Source organism: Emys orbicularis, chromosome 12, assembly GCF_028017835.1.
Source record: "Emys orbicularis isolate rEmyOrb1 chromosome 12, rEmyOrb1.hap1, whole genome shotgun sequence".
NCBI lineage: Eukaryota > Metazoa > Chordata > Testudines > Emydidae > Emys > Emys orbicularis.
The window spans coordinates 19,494,897-19,514,677 of record NC_088694.1 but is presented as its reverse complement, the minus strand read 5'-3'; the positions used below and the strand labels follow the sequence as shown (position 1 = coordinate 19,514,677).

General features: G+C 46.4%; 1 protein-coding gene across 1 annotated transcript; it reads left to right on the top strand.

Moving 5' to 3' along the window:
• The first annotated feature begins 15,928 nt into the window (after positions 1–15,928).
• Positions 15,929–19,524, top strand: FITM2 (fat storage inducing transmembrane protein 2). The gene is made up of 2 exons (XM_065414466.1): positions 15,929–16,101; positions 17,764–19,524. Exons 1-2 carry the CDS (start codon positions 15,929–15,931, stop codon positions 18,377–18,379), a joined length of 789 nt encoding a protein of 262 aa, XP_065270538.1. The 3' UTR covers positions 18,380–19,524.
• The last annotated feature ends 257 nt before the right edge of the window (positions 19,525–19,781 follow it).

The window sequence follows — 19,781 nt, the reverse complement described above, 5'->3', positions numbered from 1 at the left end:
TTAAAATAAGGGATCTGTGGTCACCCTAAATGTGACTGACATCTGTCATGCGTGGGTCATCCTTTCTCTTGTCCTCTGCTCGGGAGGAAATTGTATGTGCAATGGGAGGGGTTGTTAGGTTTTGAGGTTTAAAAAAAAAAGTAAATGTGGTTCTTTTTATATTAGAGAAGGCAGGGTAGAGAAGTGCGCTTTGCATTTAAGCAGAAGGTGGAGATGTACCAGTGAAATGCTCCCAGTATGGACATAGCCTTAGACCAAAAGGTCCAATAAACACTAAACTTCATATTTAATATAGTTTTAAAAGCTTCAACATTCTTATGTTAAAGACACCAGCTGATGGGGAGGCAGATTGGAATGGGAAACCTTTCGCCCCTAGGAAACTGGGTCAAATCCAGTCCAGGTTAAATGACGTTCATGATCATCTGATGGTGGTTTGGTGGGTGAAATTAGTTGGTGGGTCTCAGTCCATCTTGTTAGTGAACAAGTGCCCACATGGCAAAAAACAGCACACAGCTGGTATTAATCAGCTCCTTCACTGACCACCTCAGCATAAAGGCAGGGGAGTGAATGGGCCTCTGAATCTCAACTCTCCAGTCCAAAGACCTTTAAACTTTGGTGGATGGGTCTGGGTAGAAAATAAACATGAATCTAGATTTAACAATTGGTCAGACTTTAAAATGGGTCACCGTAAAACTCCAGGATCAGGAGACCCCAAGTCAGTCATGTCTGGAATAACAGCTGTAAGGCATATTCTGCTCTCAAGGAATACAGCAAGTGGTGTGACTCTGGAATAACCCTGCTGATTCATTGGAGTGACTCTGGATTTATACTAGTGGCAATGACATCAGAATTCAGCCCTTTACTTTCACCATGTATTCCTGACCAGAAAAAGGCGTTTCTTACTGTTCAAGGCGTCAGGCTGCACCAAGCTGAGCAAAAAGTTGATTTGTCCTCGTGAGTTTATATGGAGAATATAGGAGGGGGAAATTCCAGTTCAGGTACAAATCTCTCTGTCATCGCACTTTGTGTGCACCCATCTCTGCAGCTCTTGGAGGGGTTCAGTGAACTAGCAGGATACACTTCAAAGCCTGCTGAACTCTCTGTCCAGCCATCTTATACAGTTGATCATTGAAATGACGAGGAGGGTTCATTGGTGCCTGCAAATATTTACATGTTCTTTTGAGTTTAGAAAAACTTCGCTCTAGCCCCCAGCTTTGAAGTGGAGTTCAAAGGCCCAGCACCTGTGAGATCGCTGATGGAGCAAGCTCTCACTGGCATGCAAAAATGCCACTCTGAAAAGGTGGGAACAGAGCCACCAACTCTCCTCATCTAAGCACCAGCAATTGTGCTGGAATCCTGCATTATCCTTCGCAGGGTCCCGCTGATCTCTCCACACTGGAGTTAGAAATGCCCTGCCAATTGTTTGGGGCCTACATTAAAGGAATATGCCGAAGAAAGACCTTTTTCAGCAGAACACACATCTCATGTATTTTTCCTAACGTCTGAATTGTGTCAACAGAGATTAGGTCAAGTCACACATCTGTGGTGTATTCATATAAAATAGATTTTTTTTCTAATTGTACAGACAAATTCAACTGAAAAGAATCCTGTTTCTCTTAGGGAAGCTGGTTAATGCTCTGATTAATCCCAGCACTAGGATTTGGCTTTGTATTTATTTTTTACTGAGCTAAATGCTGGTGAAAGTTGCCAGCCCTTAGAAATCTGTTTATTCTCAGAACAGGTACAGCCCAGGCCATAGCAATGTGAGTTTTCCCTATGCCCCTCCTCAACCATCTGCCATATGGATTCATCCAGGCATAGAATCTCCATGTCCATTCAGGTGAGGCTGCCATCAGAGGAGACGCTTATAATTTGGTGGTTTTATTATTTGTGTAACAATAGCACCTGGGTGTCCTAGACATGGGCTTTGGTCTCACTCTGCTAGGCACTGTACAAACACAGACCAAAAGGACAGGGCCTTCTCCAAGCAATTTATAAACTAATAAGACAGATGGGAGAGTACAAGTGAAGAATGAGACAATACGGGTCAGCCTGATAGGCACTGGTCTCACCACACCCGCTGCATAGCTGTTAAGTTTTTTATAGGCCTTGTGGTAAAGGAGAGTTTTGAGGAGGGATTTGAAGGTCGACACTGAGGAGCTTTATGGATGTTAATGGGAAGCACTCCCCAAGCAGGTGGGGCAGAGTGGGAGAAAACACAAAGGTGCTTGTTTGAAACATTAATAAGTGGGCAGTGGAGGCTGGGAACATGGGCTGATCAGAAGCAAGCAAGCTAATGGGAAATGATAGGGTGGGGCTTGACTGTGAAGGGCCTTGAAAGTGAATACAATCTGCTTATGTTTGATGCGCTAGACAAGGGGAAGCCAGTGGAGGGATGCAAAAAGTGGTGGCTGCCAGTCTAGGAAAACTATTTTTGCAGCAGCATTCTGAATGGATGTGAGCAAGATAAGATTGCTTTTGCCAAGGCCAGAGAGAAGGCTGTTGAAGTAACAGATGAGGAGAGCTTAGAGAAGAGGTTTAGCTATGTGGATGAATAGGAAAGGCCGTATCCTAGAGATATTACGCATATATACGCGTCCATGTCCATCTGTCCGCTAGGAATCTTGGCTGAGACCCAACTACTTATTTCACATAGGCCATTGAACAGTCACCTAATCACAGCTTAGTCTGGATTTGATTTTAGATGGCTGACTGAATGGTGAAAGGTTCCATATCGCAATCCTTGTGAGTAGCAAGAGGGACCATCATATTCAGGGGTTCTGTATTCCTTGCAGAGTGGGAGGCCTTGCCTAGAGCGAAGCTGAAAAGCAGCCATAGTCTACTCCATTTTGTCAGTGTGGTGCATAGGAACATGGGAATTACCAGCCCATATCAGACCAGTGGTCTGTCTAGTTCAGTCTCCCATCTCTGACAGTGGGCAGCACCTGATGCTTCAAAAGAAGTTGCATGAAACTCCTTAATAAATACTTTTGGAATAACTAGCCCATAGGGGACACTTGGTCCTAAAGCTAGTGGTTGTCTTTTATCTGAAATAATGAGGGGTTTGGTCCCTTATGTTTTGTATCCTATCTAGCATAATTTTGAACATTCTCATTATCCATGTCTAATCCTTTTTCTTTTTAAAAAAAAAAAGGCTAAATTCTTGGCTTTCATGATATTGTGTAGCGGTGATTTCTGCAGGTTCACGCTGTGTTGTGTGAAAATATTTCTTTTTATCTGTTTGAAATGTGTCACCTTTCAACTTCACTCAGCGTCCCCGTGTTGTGGTGTTATGAGAGGGTAAATAGCAGTGTCCCAACAACCTTCTCTGCACTAGTAACTATTTCATGTACCTTTATCACTTATCTCCTCTCCCAGTTGAACAGTCATGATTTTGTTACTCGTTTCTAGCTGGTACAGCTCTGAGATTCCTCAACTGGAGGTTGGGCATTGCTCCTGACCCAAATGCAGCCACTGTTGGCACTGGCACCAGAAGCTCCTGGAAGCCATGAATTTCAATTTTAGCAGCAGACCCAGCACTGCTAATTCTGACTTGTAGCTGCTATCTTTTTCGCTAAACAGTGAATGAAGGGGAAAATGTTGGATGCCAAAATAAAAGGATTAGTCGGAATGGAGGTGCCAGGTATGGAGGATGGGGATGGCAGCTGAGTGTCACCAAAAGTGCTAAAAATCCAACTAAATACTGCCTATTTATTTCTGAAGAAGAAGGGGGCAGGGAATGAAAAGAACCAAGACCAGATAAAGTGAAGTGTATCCCAGAGCAGAGTCTGGGAAAAGGTTTCAAACTGTCACTGTTGTCCCTGCGTTTACCCTGGCATCTGAGCCACATTCCAACTCAAGCACCCAAAGTTCTGCCTATCAAACTTTCTCCATTAGTTTAGATCCAGAAAAAGCATTCAATTCTTCTCCTAAAAGCCCAGTAGTGCAGCGTCCTTCAGACAGGATAACTGCTGAGTTCTGTGCCCAAGGTGGCTGCATTTTGGTGATGGAGATAAGTACTGCTGTTATAACATACGTAAAGTGCTTTAGGACTGTGCAAAAGGAAAGTTGCTAGAGAAATATCAGGGGAAAATATAAGTAACAACTCTCAGCTCTCCATTCTAACTACTAGCCCACAAACCTTCCCAGAGCTGGGAACAGAACTCCAGAGTCCTGGGTCCCAAATCTAACCAAAGAGCCTATGCCCACAACCCCAGAGTCCTTGATTTATTTTGGATATTGCACCATCACAATATAGTCCCATAATGTAATGACTTGGCTCTCAGGAGCTCACCACTCTGTGTCCTGAGCTGGGTTTCAGCTCCTCTGAGCTTTGTTAGGTCTTGGCTCATGAAAGCTCCCCCGGGGCCATACTCGGACAGGAAGCTCCTGTTCCCCTGAGCATTGTAGGTAAAATATTTCCTGACAGCTATTGACAGCAGAGGGAACAGACATTGACCCACCTTGCAAGGAGGAGGAGGGAGACTCAGCAGGCAGCTGGAAAACATTTGCTATATGAGGGAGACTCTGAGGTAATTATGTGGTACGTGTAAAACTAAATAAATCCCTGTAGTTTAGTCTATATTTTGATAAACCAGCTTTCATGGAGCTGGAGCAATCTGCATGTGGCTGAAATGCCCCATATCAGGACCCACGCTCTGTTCTTATTGCTGATGGTGGGTTATTATTGCTGTGCCTATAAACTCTTGCCCCTTAAGAGAACAGCAGAGTTCACATTATTTTTGCATTGTTTATTATCCCAAATCAGTAGCAAAATTCCTGCCCAGAGGTAAATCTAGAAAAGCGCGTGATCCAATAAGGTATTTCAAAATAAGCTCTTCCTTCACTTCCCTGCTGCAACCTGAGCTGGCAACAATAATGACTATGCATGCAAATTAGGTGTACATTTTTATATTAAGTTGCATACCTATTTTATTTAAAAATAAGGTGCTGCCATATTTTTGAGAGGTAATTTGCTCTATAGTGAGACTCTCTCACAGCTTTGTGAACTGTGTGTATTTGGGATAAATACTTTTATGTTTAGGCTTTTCTGGACTGTATCACCAGGCTATCTGAGCACCCCATGAACAATAATGAATTTACTATTGAAAGACTGCTATGAGATAGAGAAGTATTGCTATCCCCATTTTACAGATAGGATATTGAGGTAACAGAGAGATTAAGTGACTTGCTGTGACCATTGGGGGAATCTGTCTGGACAATTTATGAATTCTGGGTGAGATTATGAACTCTCTGTATCTTTATCAGACTGCAGACTCCATTGTGGATGGGGGGGGGGGGTTCTTTACCTTTGTTATCCTGTTACCTCTATGTTGGACTGCAATGCCAAAGGCTGGTGGTAAGGGGTTGACAATAGAGGGCCATTGATTTAACAGCTCTCTCACAGAAATTGAATTGTTCTAAAAACCAATAGGTCAGCTCCCACCCAAGAAAACTGTTTTATCATGGGAGAGTTTGCCTGCTAAGGGTCTAAGATTACCTGAAGAGGCTGACCTAGAAGTCATCTGACAGAGGGGCAGGAAGGTTATAAGAGGGCAGGAGCTGATCCATTCAGTGTCTTTGGCCATTTTCACCTGCTGCTCACGATGGAGGAAGCTGCTGCGGGAGCCTGATGAGGCAGGGGAAACTCTGACTACCTGAATTCAGATGGTCGCCTACGGAGAAGGGTGAGCTAGAGTGAGGGGTATTACTCTGAGGATGTTTGATGTTTTTCTACACAATCTGTATTTCTCAGGCAATTAAGTAAAGAGCAGTAGTGCTGTAAATCACACTTTTAGCTGGAGTTCTGGAGGAGGATGTGTTTAGGTAAGGGGGTATGTGCTGGTCCTGGGTGCCTAAGGGCAGGTGGGCTGCAGGGCTCCATTTCTATGAGGGGGTGACAGATAGAGCTGGTGCCCACGAAATGTTCAGGAGAGGCCAAGAGAAGCAGTAGTGCTACCGCCTGCTGAGACCCAGGGAAGCTTACAGCACATGGGGGATTCACTGTTCCGACCTCCTCACAGCGGTCTGGTAAGTGACCGGAGGGCAAGGGGAGACCAACCCGATCTGTGACACTTCCCAGGGTCACGATGGAACTGTTTGGCAGAGCCACAAATTGAACCCAGATCCTCTGAATCCCAGTCCTGTGACTTAACCACAATACCAGTCTCCTTTTTAAATTAAAATCTGCCATTGGGCTACACTGCTGAAGTCTGGCTTTACAGAACAAGAAGTCTAACTGTTTTGTAGCCTTAGGTATTAATTTGCTATTTGTTGCCACTGAAAAATGAATTGGTCTCTTTATTACTCTTTGAATATGTAGCTGCCCCATATCCCACATTATTTTGATCTTTGGATATAACCACCAAATTTGCTGAAAATTCCCTTTAGCCAGAATCGTATCCTTTTTATTCATTTGAACAGTCTGCCAGGGAAATGTATGACCTGCAGAGAGTTTGATGCTGAGAACAGAGATAATTTGTACATACTGAACTATCTGGGGTAAGTTTCCATACTTGTTTCCAAAATTCTTGGTTTATGGAGTGGGGAAAGCCTACCACTTGTTTGAACAGCCACACTGGTTGTGAAATAGCATTTTCTGTCACCTCAGTTACTTGATTCAGTATTTCTGCTGTACATAATGTACCGTCCACTCACAGAAGTGAGAGATCCGTAGGTCCTCATGGTATAGAGGCAAATCAGGGTCTAAAAGCATCCGTTGTAACAAGGGACAGCAAAACACCTGGTTCTGTGTCATGGAAAGATTGTCACATCCCTCCCCAGACAGAAGTTTAAAGTCCTGAGAGACTCAGGAGTGATCACAACTGTCCAGCTAAACACACTCTGCCAAGCTTATGGTGAGCGGGGGCATGCTACATTGCTTGAGGCACTGGAAATCAAAGGCAGTGTCCCAGGGAAAGTCCAGTACCCCAGAACTTCAGGCATAAGCTCCCATTAAGCAAAGAAAATACTGTGCAAATTATGCTTATGTAGCACCTTTTATGCAAACATCCCAGCACACTTAACAATCAAAATCAAACAGAATCAATCACTGAGATGTAAGCAGCGTGAACCAAGGAAAACAAAGAGCAAGAAGGACTTGGCCAAGCTCCTGCAAGAATGAATTCCCAGTTCAAGCAGCTCAGCCACTAAAAGCACATGATGTCCAAATGATTATCATTTTAAAAACACAGGGAGGGATGAAGAGAAAAGCAACCAGGGGAAGGAGCTGGCAGATAATGAGTGATAAGCAGATCCATCTGGGTTGCAGGTGTCCTTCTGGGAAAGATCAGCAAACTGGGGAGAGAAATAATAGAACATTTCACAGGTGACTTGAACAGAAGTCTAAACAAGGATGGGACATATGTAGACTGGGCAAAACTACTTTTTAAAATAACTGATGAATAATATTGATATTTTAAGCTGTTTTAAATTTTTATCCATGTAAATTTTCAGTTGTGCAAAATTATGGGTTTTAAGCATTTTCTATTAAATTTTCACAATTGCGGGATATTATGGGAGAATCAGACAATTATTTAGTGACAGATGTTGAGATTCAAAAATTTAAAGATCTGTAACCATTAAAACACAAGCTGTCAATATCACGTCAAAATATACAAAGTAAATATCCCTAAATCAGAGTTCTCAAGCAGCATTTTTCTTACTTTGCCTTTGAAAATTTTGATTACAGACAGAAATATTTTTTCATCGGTTTCTGTATGTATGGTGAAACTGACATTTACCAACCTTTAGTGATTAAAAATCTAATCCTTCCAAGCCTCTGTACATGGTGAGAAAACTATGGATAGACAATGTGTTTGGAGACAATAAGAATCAGCCTGTACCTTTCCCCAAAACTCAAATCAAACAAGAACCAACACTGGTTCTAATAGTAGATGAAGGTTTGTATGATGGGGACCCTATTTTATCTGAACCAGATTGCCAAGCCTGACTTCATATGTTTTTTCTGACTTCTAGTTCAGAGTCAAAGAAGCAAATGCCAAAGAGGCACAGAAGGCAAAGAGGCATTGGGAAACTTTCTGCATAACCATGGCCACTTAGAGTATACCTGCACCATATACACATATAGGACCAGCAGTAGAGATACTGAAGCTTACTGAGAATCCAATAGAACCCCAAAGTGATTAACAGGCCAAATACAGTGTAACAAGCACATTATTTGACACATTAACTTTCCTCATTACAATACAATGCATTTTATTTTCCACAGAGTCAAGATGCTTCCTAGGTTTTTATTTTACAGTCCATGGACCAAATTCTTTACAGACTTACATCCTTGAAATCAGTGGCACTGCAGTACAGTGCAAAATCTGGCTCCCCTCTGCAAACACAAGGAGGATGCATGTTAAAACATACAAAAGAAGGGGGAGTGGTAGACTATATCTGCTTCCCCCCCAAAATCAATTCACATAAATATGGATTTTGTCTGTCACAGTTACACCAGCTGTGTGGGAACTGTTCCCTTAGAAATCTTCCGTATGCAATCCCCATAGAGGAAACGTTTAGTTAAACTGAATCCTCCTCTGTGAGTCCCTATAAAGCAGTGGTTCTCAAAGCTGGTCCGCCACTTGTTCAGGGAAAGCCCCTGGCTGGCCAGGCTGGTTTGTTTACCTGCCACGTCCGCAGGTTCGGCCGATCATGGCTCCCACTGGCTGCAGTTTGCTGCTCCAGGCCAATGGGGGCTGCGGGAAGCGGCGTGGGCCGAGGGATGTGCTGGCCACCCTTCCCGCAGCCTCCATTGGCTTGGAGCAGCGAACCGCAGCCAGTGGGAGCCATGATCGGCCGAACCTGTGGACGTGGCAGGTAAACAAACCAGCCCGGCCAGCCAGGGGCTTTCCCTGAACAAGCGGCGGACCGGCTTTGAGAACCACTGCTTTATAGGGACTCAGTGATTGGTTCTTCTAAAGGAGTATTGGCATCAGTTGGTGGCCCCTGGCAGCAGACACAGGTGGGATGTGGAATACCTCATCTATAAAAGGACTCTAAAGATGGAGGGGGAATTGTTCCAAATCTGCACAACACCTGGAAAGCATCAGATTTTTCTCTCTGAACATTCTAGAACTCATGACCTCAGAGATGATTCTCATGTTTCAATTTGGAGTGAAGATAAGGGATCTCGAGCCCATGACATCAGCTCTACTCATCTAAAACTGTTGCCAAGCTTATGAAATTCTACTGCAGATGCCACAATATGTTTCATTAGCAGCCAATCAAGCAACCAGTGAACTTCAGCTTACAGTGCACCTCTTTGAAAAACAATCTGAAGGTACCAATTTTCCAATGTGGTGGGGGGTGCTCAACCTCTGGCTCTGCCCCAGGCCCCGTCCCCACTCCACCCCTTTGCCCAAGGCCACACCCCCACCCGCTTCTTCCTGCCCTGTTCCACCCCTCCCCCGATGCATCCTGGCTCCTCACCTCTTTCTTCCACAACAGCTGTTTGACAAATTAAATCACTCATAAATATGATAAAATCACAGGGGGCCAAATCCATCACTGATGGAACTCCATTGCTTTCAGTGTAGTTCAACAGCAAGCCATTTGTGTGTGTGTATGTGTGTAGTCATAAGATCGACAATCTTTTGAGCTCCAAGAATTCACTGAATGGGTCCTGTTGGTATCCTGTTGGTATCCTGTGAAAGGACCTCCACCCAGCCTAAGGGGAGGATCCACAGGTCCGTGATCTGAATGGGTGAAAGGCATGCACATTATCTTAGGAGGGACACAGGTGAGTTGGAATACGTGCTAATGGTTGCATAATGTATCCCTTAGTCTCTCAGTTTTTGTTTTTGAGGTGACTAGTAACTTATTTGACATTCTAAAGGGACCTCTCTGACTGGTTAGAGAAGTGAAAGAGTCGTCTTTATCACTTTAACAGGTTAGATTGTGAAGCTGCGGTAGACAAGAGCTTTTTGATGTACAATGCACTTTATTCTTTGATGTACATCAAGGAGCCAACTATGTTTCAATGGAGTGTCCCAGCATGTGATCCCCTCTGAAAGCAAACAAAAACTCTGTACAAACAGCATTATACATGCCATCTGCCCAGGACATGAACTATTGACCCAAGGCTGACCAGAGATACTATGACCATCAGAAGATGTGTGGACAGGTCTTAGCTCCTGCTAGCAGCTCCCGATATTCCCAAGTGCAGAATACTACATGGAGAGGTGAACAAGACAAGGAAATCTCAAATTTTGGAGATTACGATGGACATAGGCCTACATAAGGATCTTAGGACAACAATGTTTATTTTTATTAAAGACTTTGCCTTTTCAAACTCTGCACAGGTCTAGTATTCAGGCTCCTTGTCTCTGCAGCTGGACAGCCTTTCCTAGCCCTAGAAACATGGCATTTCACCAGAATTAATTGCCAATTCACTTCTGCATCACCACATAAAAATGAAGACCCCTTGAAACAGCTAGCAAATGGGGTGCTCTGGTTCTTCCTCTTTGTCCCTGCTGTTCAGAAAAGAGCTCAGCTCTGTGGTCAGACTCAGCCAGACATGTCCATCAGTGCAGGCCTAGTTGATCTGGCCTCTGAGGTTCGCAAGAAGTTCCTATCTAGGTCAAGCCAAAGGAAATGTATTTGTCAGACACTATCACCTACTATATTCTGCTACCTTAATATATCTCAGGGGCTCAGCGACAGAGCTGTGTGATACAGCAGTTCCTGTTTGTGGAGAGTGTGCCAAGGTAGTCTGCTATCGAGGGTGATAGCACTGAGTGGTCAGCCCACCCTACCCCCTGGCATGGCCCTTTAAGGCTTCAGAGGGTCCAACAGATATATATGAGACCTAAGGCTCCATGGAATTAATTGTACTTGAGGAAAGAATCTGGACACTGTAACCCTCTCGCCCAACCAACTGGGAAGGAGTTGGGACCCGGGGAGCTGTCTCTGTCTTCAGAGCAGGCCGACCCTGACAGGCTACCCTGCTGAACACTCCAGAGTGGAAGGCTAATTGGTAAGGGTGTTCAGCAAGGGAACTGGGAATTTAAGTCACAATCCCAGCTCCAGGAAAAGGGCTGGGGAGGTAATCCCTGCTTAAAGGAGGGTAGGAGTGATTAACCTAAGGCAAAGAGGCCTGGGAGAGAACCCTAACTCCAGACAGAGGGCTGACAGGGACCTTCTGCTCAGAGGAGGGTAGGATTGGCTCACCTAAGCCAAAGAGCTAGGAGTTACTTGTCATCTCCCAGCTGCTGTGAGTAAACTTGAGGGGGTAAAGCTGTAGAGCCAGAGAAGCAGTGGTGAGGAACCAGAGATCCCAAGTAAGGATATTAGAATCCAGAGATGGGGGGAAAGATGTTGACAAGATCAGTAAAAGATAGGAGCAGCCCAGGAAAAATGGCAGAGGGGTTGAAGGAACAGTCCTTGGCTACCTAAACAAGGTCCTGGGGCTGGAAACCAAAGTAGAGGGGGTGGGCCTGGGTTCCCTTACCTTCCCTCTTGGTCTGGGGAATGGTAAGGGCATCAGAAAGAGAAGAGGTCAAGTATTGTGGGCCCCAGATGCAGGTTGAGGACTGAGCTCAGAAGCCCTCAGACTTTGGGATTTCCTATCTGGGACTTTTCTGTTAACCCGGAAGAGGAACAGACTGGACAGTGACCTGGCTGGAGGGCTAGGCTCTGTATAAAGATAGGTGTTGTGACACCAGAATGACTATGGGAGGGCATCAGGCTGAAAAAAAGCCCTGCACCACCACACCCAGACTCAGGGAAGTGGTCTGGAGGTGAGAAGCATGATGACAGGGGGCTATAAAAACTTTGTAAAGTTTCTGGCCTATGTTAAGTTCACCACCCTTCCCTTTGAGTTCTGAATTTGAACCCGAAACCTCAAACCTCAGTCAAAACCATCAAGTTTTATCTGGTTTCCATTCAAAACCACAAAAGTTCCTGAGGTTCATTCAAAACTTGATTCAGATATTCTTGCTTGAAACTTGACCCAGGTACACTGAAAGATTCATGAAGCTTAGTAAAAGTCGGGTGAGCTTTGGGTCTGTAATAAACCCCCAGAGCAGGTGAATTTTGTGCCCAGTTTCTGGTTCATTATTAAAGGCTCACATGGGTCTGCTAACTAGTGAGATAGTAACAATCTATGGAGCAATTCATTTCCCTAAATGAGGCTGGATTCAAAGGTGGAATTCCCGGGTGTGCAATACCATTCTGCTCCATTTCTTGGCATTCGTATGCACAACGGAAGATTTTTTCCAAACATCTGGACAGTGATGCATATTATTATTTGTGACTTTTTCCAGTGTAGGAATATCAAGAAAGGTTCATATTCATTTGGATGATGTTGAAAGATCTGGGAATGATTCATATTTCCTCAGTTGGACCCAGCCTGCTTCATCTCTGGGCCTTCATTAAATCAGATAAATTAGAAATGGAAAAGGCCTACTCGATCAATCAGACCAGCTGCCTCTTTTACCACTTTCTACAGTTCTTCGACAGCCTTGAGGTTTACACATACCTTTCAGATATTTGTGGATTCTTATCATGTCTCCCCTCGTCATTATATAGTCCATCAAGATATAATTAGCTTTTTATTCTTTCTTTGTAAATCTCCAGTTTGCAAACATACCCTTCACCAGCTGAAGTGTATCTTTTTCTATTGCAGGAGTAGCTATCGCAGCCATTTCTACCATATCCTATTTACCTGTCTTAATATAGCAGGGGAGAGGTTTCTGTGGCAGCTTACAGAACTGTCTCCATAGGAGTCCCTCATCTGCTTTAATAGGGTTGGTGTGAGCCTCCTGATCAACACAGGACAACAATAATATGATACAAATTCCTACAGGGTACCTGAATTCTCTGATTCTCAGACTACAGACTCTCCCTAATTGTTGTTTCAATGAGAGTCAGTCCTGAACTCCCCTACATCTGGTCAGCTCACATAAAAGCTGTGTGTTCCCCAGAGTAAAACAATCAATCACTTTAATATTGGATGGAAAGGCAGACAGAGATAAACACATAGATGTTTGGGTTGGGTGGGCTGTTTTTTCTTTTTCCAATTAACCTTTTGCCTATCTAAGGCGGTTTCCAAGGACACAGAGGAATTGTTCAACCCCTTGATAAATGGTTCTCAGCCGACACTGGAAATGCTCTCCCCAGAGTGGGGCCTCTGACAGCCACATAATATGATTGTACTCAGCAGAGCAATTCCTTAAATTTAGTGGGGGGGGGGGGTCCCAGAGATTTACTCAGCTGTAGCAGCTGACATGTTTACCAAATGAGGTTCTGCCATACAGTTCTCAGCAGGACAAACCTCTGTATGGGGTCTGTAGCTAAGCATTATAAATTACTTGGACAAAAGGGAGAAGAGGTTGTTTTTGTGTGTGTGTGTGTGTGTGTGGTAACCTAGTAGCAAGCCATACACTCCAAACCACTGTGACAGACCCAGCTTCGGTACCCAAACCTGGTCTTCTGTGCCAGGAGCCACTGGTGTCTGGCAGCATTAAAAAAAAAAAATTCTATTTAACCACTAGCATGGGGGAACATGGTGCCTTGTTGCTCTACAGTATTCTGTGTGTCCCAAAGAAGAGTAGCATTGATGGACCCTGAAAGGGACCTATCAAGCCATTCTCAGCCAAAAATACCCTCCTGAGAACTTGAGATTAATAGGCATGTACTTAGACTGTAAGATCTTTGGGACAGGGACTGTTTTTTTGCTCTGTTTGTACAGCACCTAGCACGATGGTGTCCTCGGTCCTACAATAACAATAGGCACCTATGCTCCCTACACAATGAAGGGGAGATAGGCACCTAAAAATGGGATCCACAAAAGCCTGCATGCTAGATGGAGAGCTGCCTCAGTTAGCCAATAGGAGATGCCAACCTGAGGGTGTATCCTAAGCCCCACCCCTCTCACAGAGATAAGCACCTAACTACAGGCTGAAGGCAGGTGCCCTTTTCTGTTTGTGATCCACAGCCAGGAACTCCTCTCCTGGAGTGGGGCACGTTAGGTGCTTAAGCTGGTTCTTGGGAAGGTCAGGCACCTGCCTAATTTGAAACAAAATGGCTAGAAGAGGAGAAGGTGGTACTACCACCCCTGTAACTTTTAGCCCAGAGATTAGCACACACCTGGGATGCTGGAGACCCAGATTCAATTCCCCCCTCAGCCTGATCGAGAGAAAGGATTTGAACAGACTCCCACCTCTCCTGAGAGTGCCCTACCCACTGGGCTATGGGATGTTCTGAGTGGGTGTCCATGAATCTCTCCTGTTGATGCTGTTTTTGGATAAAATAATTAGCTATTGGGCCACTGAGAGAAAGTGAGAATGATTCCATAGCATGGTGGTTAGGCAACCCAGGTGGGAGTGCAGAGGGACTAGAGCAGGGGTCAGCAACCTTTCAGAAGTGGTGTGCCAAGTCTTCATTTATTCGTGGTAATTTAAGGTTTTGCGTGCCAGTTTTACACACGGGCCGGCGGATGGTACCCCAGACTGGCAGCGGGCTGAGCAGATCGGCAGCTGGGACCCAGGCCTGCAGTGGGCTGAGCCGCTCAGCCCGCTGCTGGTCTGGGGTTCCTTCCGCCGGCCCCTGCCAGCCGGGGTCCCGTCTGCCGGCCCCTGCCAGCCGGGGTCCCGTCTGCCGGCCGGGGTTCCATCCATCCAGGCCAGCAACAGGCAGAGCGGGGTCAGCGGCCGGGACACCAGGCTGGCAGCAGAGTGCCACAGGTTGCCAACCCCTTGACTAGAGCATCCTGAGCAAGGCAGCAACGGGAATACCAAAAAGCAGAAACTTAGGTGGGTAAGGAACTTTTACAGCAAAAATAGGTGGCAAGTGAGTTTAGGCTCTGGCCTGGGGAGTTAGATGGCACCAGAGCGGAGCAGGGCAGTGGTGTCTAAATCCTTTTGGGGATTTGGCTGAGGTGTCTAGCCACTTGAGGCCACACGGAGCTTTTCAGAGCCAGAGTGATAAACGGAAGTGAAGCAGGTAAACTGATGCAACCCCCCACCCAGGATCTGGTGCTATCCTGAGGCTGTCAGGAGTAGCCCGGTTCCTTCCTTTCCACAGGCATGTGGTGCCACTTAGTGGAAAGCTGTGAAAAAACTCCGAGTTTATTGAACTGTATCAGCAAAGGGGCCACGGCTGGTGCCAGCGAAGGGGGAGCAGGGCTGCCCCATTCCTGAGGTAAATGCTAGCGCTCTGCTCTGCCCGCGGTGCTGCCCAGAGCCTTTGCCCCCTGGCATTGCAGTGACTTACTCGCCCCCAGCTGGAGAGGGGGCTGTGTTTGTGCTGGAGCCTCTGGAAGGTGCCCGGGGGCCGGGCTCCCCTGGCGGGTGGGTGGGAGTGCCCTGGCTAGAGCCGCAGGGTGGCCGTGCCGTGCTGGGTGGGGCCCAGCCACTGCTTGGCTCTGGTAGCCGCCTCCTGCAGCCCAATCTGCCTTGTGATGAAGATAACGACGCCTCCCTGGGCCTGAGGGACGGGACACGCGGCCCCGCCAGCCGCCCCCCAGAGCCCGGCCTGTTCACTCTGAAGCCTATCGATGGGAGCCGGTCACGGAGGGGGGAAACCCCAGAGACTCGCCCCGGCGCGGCTCCTCGCCCCAGTCCTGCACGGGGCGGGCACAGCCCGGCCGCGGCGGTTACTGACCAGACCCGACCGGCACTGCCTGGCAAAGCTGCCCAGTCTCCCGAGATAAATACGCGACTCCGCCTTTCACAAACAAGCGGCTCGGTAAGAAGCAACTTGAGCTCCCGCGGGCCGGCCCTGGCCCTCGGCGGCCGCTAGATGGCGCCGGCGCCCTTGTACCCTGAACTCCAGTGGGAGCGGTGCGTCGTGACGCACGTACGCATGCGCGGTGACGCAGTACGGCGGCCGCGAGAGGCAGGCGGGCGCCGCCGGGGCAGCGTGATCATCTCGTCCGGCTGTCGCTGCGGCGGGAGTGACTTTGGGAGTGAGCGTACTCGCGATGGAGCCGCTGGATCGCTGCGCCCGGCTCCTGCGCACCGCCCTGGTGCGGAGCTCGATGCGGCTATGGCTGCCCTGGGGCCTGCTGGGCCTCATGCTGGGCGGCTCCCTCCTGAAGGCGCTGGGGCCGCTGCCCGACTCCTACATGAGCAGCAAGCGCAACCTGCTCAACATGTGAGGGGGCGGGGCTACGGGGAGGGGGCGGGGTCTGCGCCTGCTGGGGTGTGTACAGGTTGGGGCGGGGCCTAGGAGGACAGTGCTGGGGGTATGAGTGCCCCTGCTGGGTGGTGTATGGCTCGGGGGGACAGCGGGGGCTGGTTGAGCCCTGATCCAAGTGGCCCCAGCAGGCACTGTTGTGATGGAGCACAAGCTGGCCCACCAGCAGTGCATACGTGCCTCCTTTCATGCAGGGCTGCAGAAGGATACTAGAGAGTCAGGACACGCATAACACGCTCATCCTGTTGGGCCTGGTTGCTGGGGCAGGGGAGCCCTATGCAGGGAGCCAGCCAGCACCGGCCGCCTGTGAGCAACAGCATTAAAGGGACCTGTGAACCTAACAATCATGCATCAGCCTGCTTGTGCTGTACCTGCTAGTGTTCCCGTGATCCCTGAGGTTCCTGCAAAAGACAGAGATGAGAGAAAATAGTTCTGCGTTTTTCCCTTTTACATTGTGCATCTGGCAGCCTTTTGTGTGCAGTCATTGTCGCTCTGTTAGTCTTTCTCCTGTATAGTAAATCAGTTTTGTCTGTTTGGATCTTCCACTCAGAAACAGGGAGACATATTTTTTAAATAGAAAAACATAGTTGTAAAGCCCCAGAAATTGGCAGGGAGACTTGGGGACAGGATCTGAGAGCGATTAGATCAGATGGTGCTGACTCTTCTTCTTTCTTCTAGCTCCTAAAACACATGAAATATTTGGCTAAGCTTGCAAGGTCTTACATTCAGTTTGATGGCATTTGTCTGTTTGGTTATATAATGCAATAACTTCTGAATGTTGGAAAAATGGAGGACACTTGAAGCCCCTGCCATATTTTCAAGTACCTCTGCAATTGTCAGTAGATCAAAGAACTGGTTGATGGCAACAATTAATACCTTCCAGCATAACAATACCCCTTGTCTCATCCCTGTTCATCAATAGTTTAATGTGTTGACACCCCGAATGATTTTTCTCCAGACAGAAAGAAGTGAAATAATGATAATGGGCAGCCCCTGGGATGAGGGGAAGGGACAGTAAACAGAGCTCTGGGTTTGGGGGGAATGGAGGATCACACAAACCCTGGGGGGTGGGGAGGTGAGGAGTGGGAGGCACACAGAATCCCCAATGTGAGCATGTGGGGGGTTGCAGAGAATCCCTGGAGTTGGGAGGGTGGCCCACAGGGAACTTGTACGGGAGAATGGAAGGATGCAAAGAGCCCCTGGTGTATGCAAATGAGTGGAGCCTACAGGAGCAGCAAAGTGTGCAACACCCCCCCCCCCCCCCCTTCTAACCCCCAGGTTATTGATATTACTTTTTCACGTTAGCAGTTGTAATTGCCATGGGGATGTAAATCCATTGTGGATTGGAGGGCAGGGGAGCTGGTCCAGACAGTCATGAAGAGGGAGGGATGTGTCCACAAGACAGTCTATTTGGCTGTCACTTGAAAGCTTAAGAACCCCCGTTCTGTAAGGTTCTAGATTAGATGCTGTGGTGTTGGGTGCTGTGTAAATAACCAAAGTAAACAGCTGTGAATGATGTAATTTAGAAACCTCTTCCATGTACACCCCTAATCCCTACCTCTTCCTTGCTGACTTGAAGGTTAATATATTTATACGTTTCCTTTGACTTCTCCCTGGCAGCTATTTTGTCAAATTGGCCTGGGCCTGGACATTCTGGCTGCTGCTACCCTTCATTGCCATCACCAACTACTGTCTCAGCCGAAACGTCCTGGGGATGCTGCGGCGTATCAGCACCCTGCTGGTGGGCACCATGGTCTGGTATGTCTGCACTAGTCTCTTCTTGCACATAGAGGATTTCACTGGCAGCTGCTACAAATCGCCAGCACTTGATGTGCTGTTCCAGGAGCACCTCAGCAAGTGGCAGTGCCGCCAGGGTGGTGGCTTCTGGCACGGCTTCGACATCTCAGGGCACTCCTTCCTCCTAACATACTGTGCCCTGATGATTGTGGAGGAGATGGCTGTGCTGCATGTCCTGAACACTGATCGGAGCCCACGATTACATGCAGTGGTCAATGCCCTGTTCGTTGCCTTGAGCTTTCTCACCCTGATCTGGGTCTGGATGTTTTTTTGCACTGCTCTATATTTCCATGACTTCTCCCAAAAATTGTTTGGCACCCTAGTGGGTCTATCAGCCTGGTATGGAACATACAGGTTCTGGTACTTGAAATCCTTTTCTCCTGGACTTCCTCCCCAAAACACTAGCTTGAGTTCAAAGAAGCCTAATTGTAGCAGATAAAAGTTTCTGTGTTTCAGATTTTGTTTTAAATACAGGAATATTAGTTTGTCCAATGCTACTTTTTTTTTTTTTTAATAGTAAAGAGCATATTTAAGGGGATGGGAAGAAAGGCCAATAGTCTTTACAGTCTGATGCCTGGCTTGTGGCTATGACACGGTTCCTGGTGAGCAAATGTTGATATCACAGAACTGCCTACCGTGATTGGGTATAATTGGCCACCTAACTGAAATCTGAGCAGAGAGGCCAAGGGTTGAATCCCACCTGGAGACTGAATTATCTTCTCCCTTCCTGTGGGTCCTGCTGGGGCAAGCTTGAGGCCCATTGGCAAGGTGCTGTAAGGAAAGCCTGCACTGCTGCCTGTGCTCTCTCTACCTGTTCTGTCGATAAACAGAGGATCCAGGATTGACAGAGGTCTTCAGTCTTTAGGGCTGTCAAACCAACACCTTTCACTGATCTGAAATTCATCATTCTCTTCCCCACCCCCATCTTTTTTTAAGATAAAATATTTCACATGGTCCAAATCTTGTGCTAGGTTTTAAGTCTGACTTTTTGAATACTCTAGTTGTAAACTTTACAAATGTGCCTGGGGCAGTGTAATGGTGCTAACTATTGCAACAGACTTTTAATTGGCAATCAAAATGCACTTATTAAAGCAGAATGTAGCTGGGTTGTGAAGCCTCACATTCTCAGACTGTTAAATACTTTCACATCCCATAAATCTTAATTGGCCATCTGTATATTCAGCAGTGAGACGAGAGACTTTGTTTTTTGAGACCCAGAGTCTAATGTTAGGTCATAGCTTTAAATTGACTGCTACTCTCAATCTTTGAAAATGAATTCCTAAAAAATAAGTTTTATTGCTTCAGTTGATTTTTAAAAAATCGATTTGCCCCTTTATTCTTGACACTAATTGTAAAAATAGCAAGATGGTATGTTTTGTTAAAATGTAATAATAAGACGACTCCTCCCAATTCTCTGTTAATTGGCTTGTACAAAAATGTTAATGATTTAAAAGATTTTTTTTTCAGATGTTATAAGTTGCAAATTTTGTATTTGCAATAAAAAAACTCTGTTTGATGTGTACCTTTCAGATGCCCTGCGGATTTCTGGCCTCATGTAACAAGTGCACTGACTGGACCCACTATATCTTGAATCATTCTGTTTATTGGGGATTGTATGTAATATAGTGTTTGCCAAGGGTACTATAGCAATATGCTTAAAGAAATATTTATTCTTACCTTTTTGTTGGCATCAATAAGCTATTTTAATTGCATACTAAGTTGTGGCAAAAAGTGGTAGCCAGTCAAACCCTATTATGATGTACAGATTGGGACGTCTCTGTTCTGTCCTTCATGTGAGATGGACATTTAGCATAATTTTTAGTTTAAAAAAGTTTTATCTT

Bases quoted from the DNA above. Each gene is read 5' to 3' on its own strand.
- FITM2 (XM_065414466.1), top strand. From the start codon at position 15,929: ATGGAGCCGCTGGATCGCTGCGCCCGGCTCCTGCGCACCGCCCTGGTG. The intron at 16,102-17,763 runs GTGAGGGGGCGG...TCTCCCTGGCAG, and splicing joins AAGCGCAACCTGCTCAACAT to CTATTTTGTCAAATTGGCCT.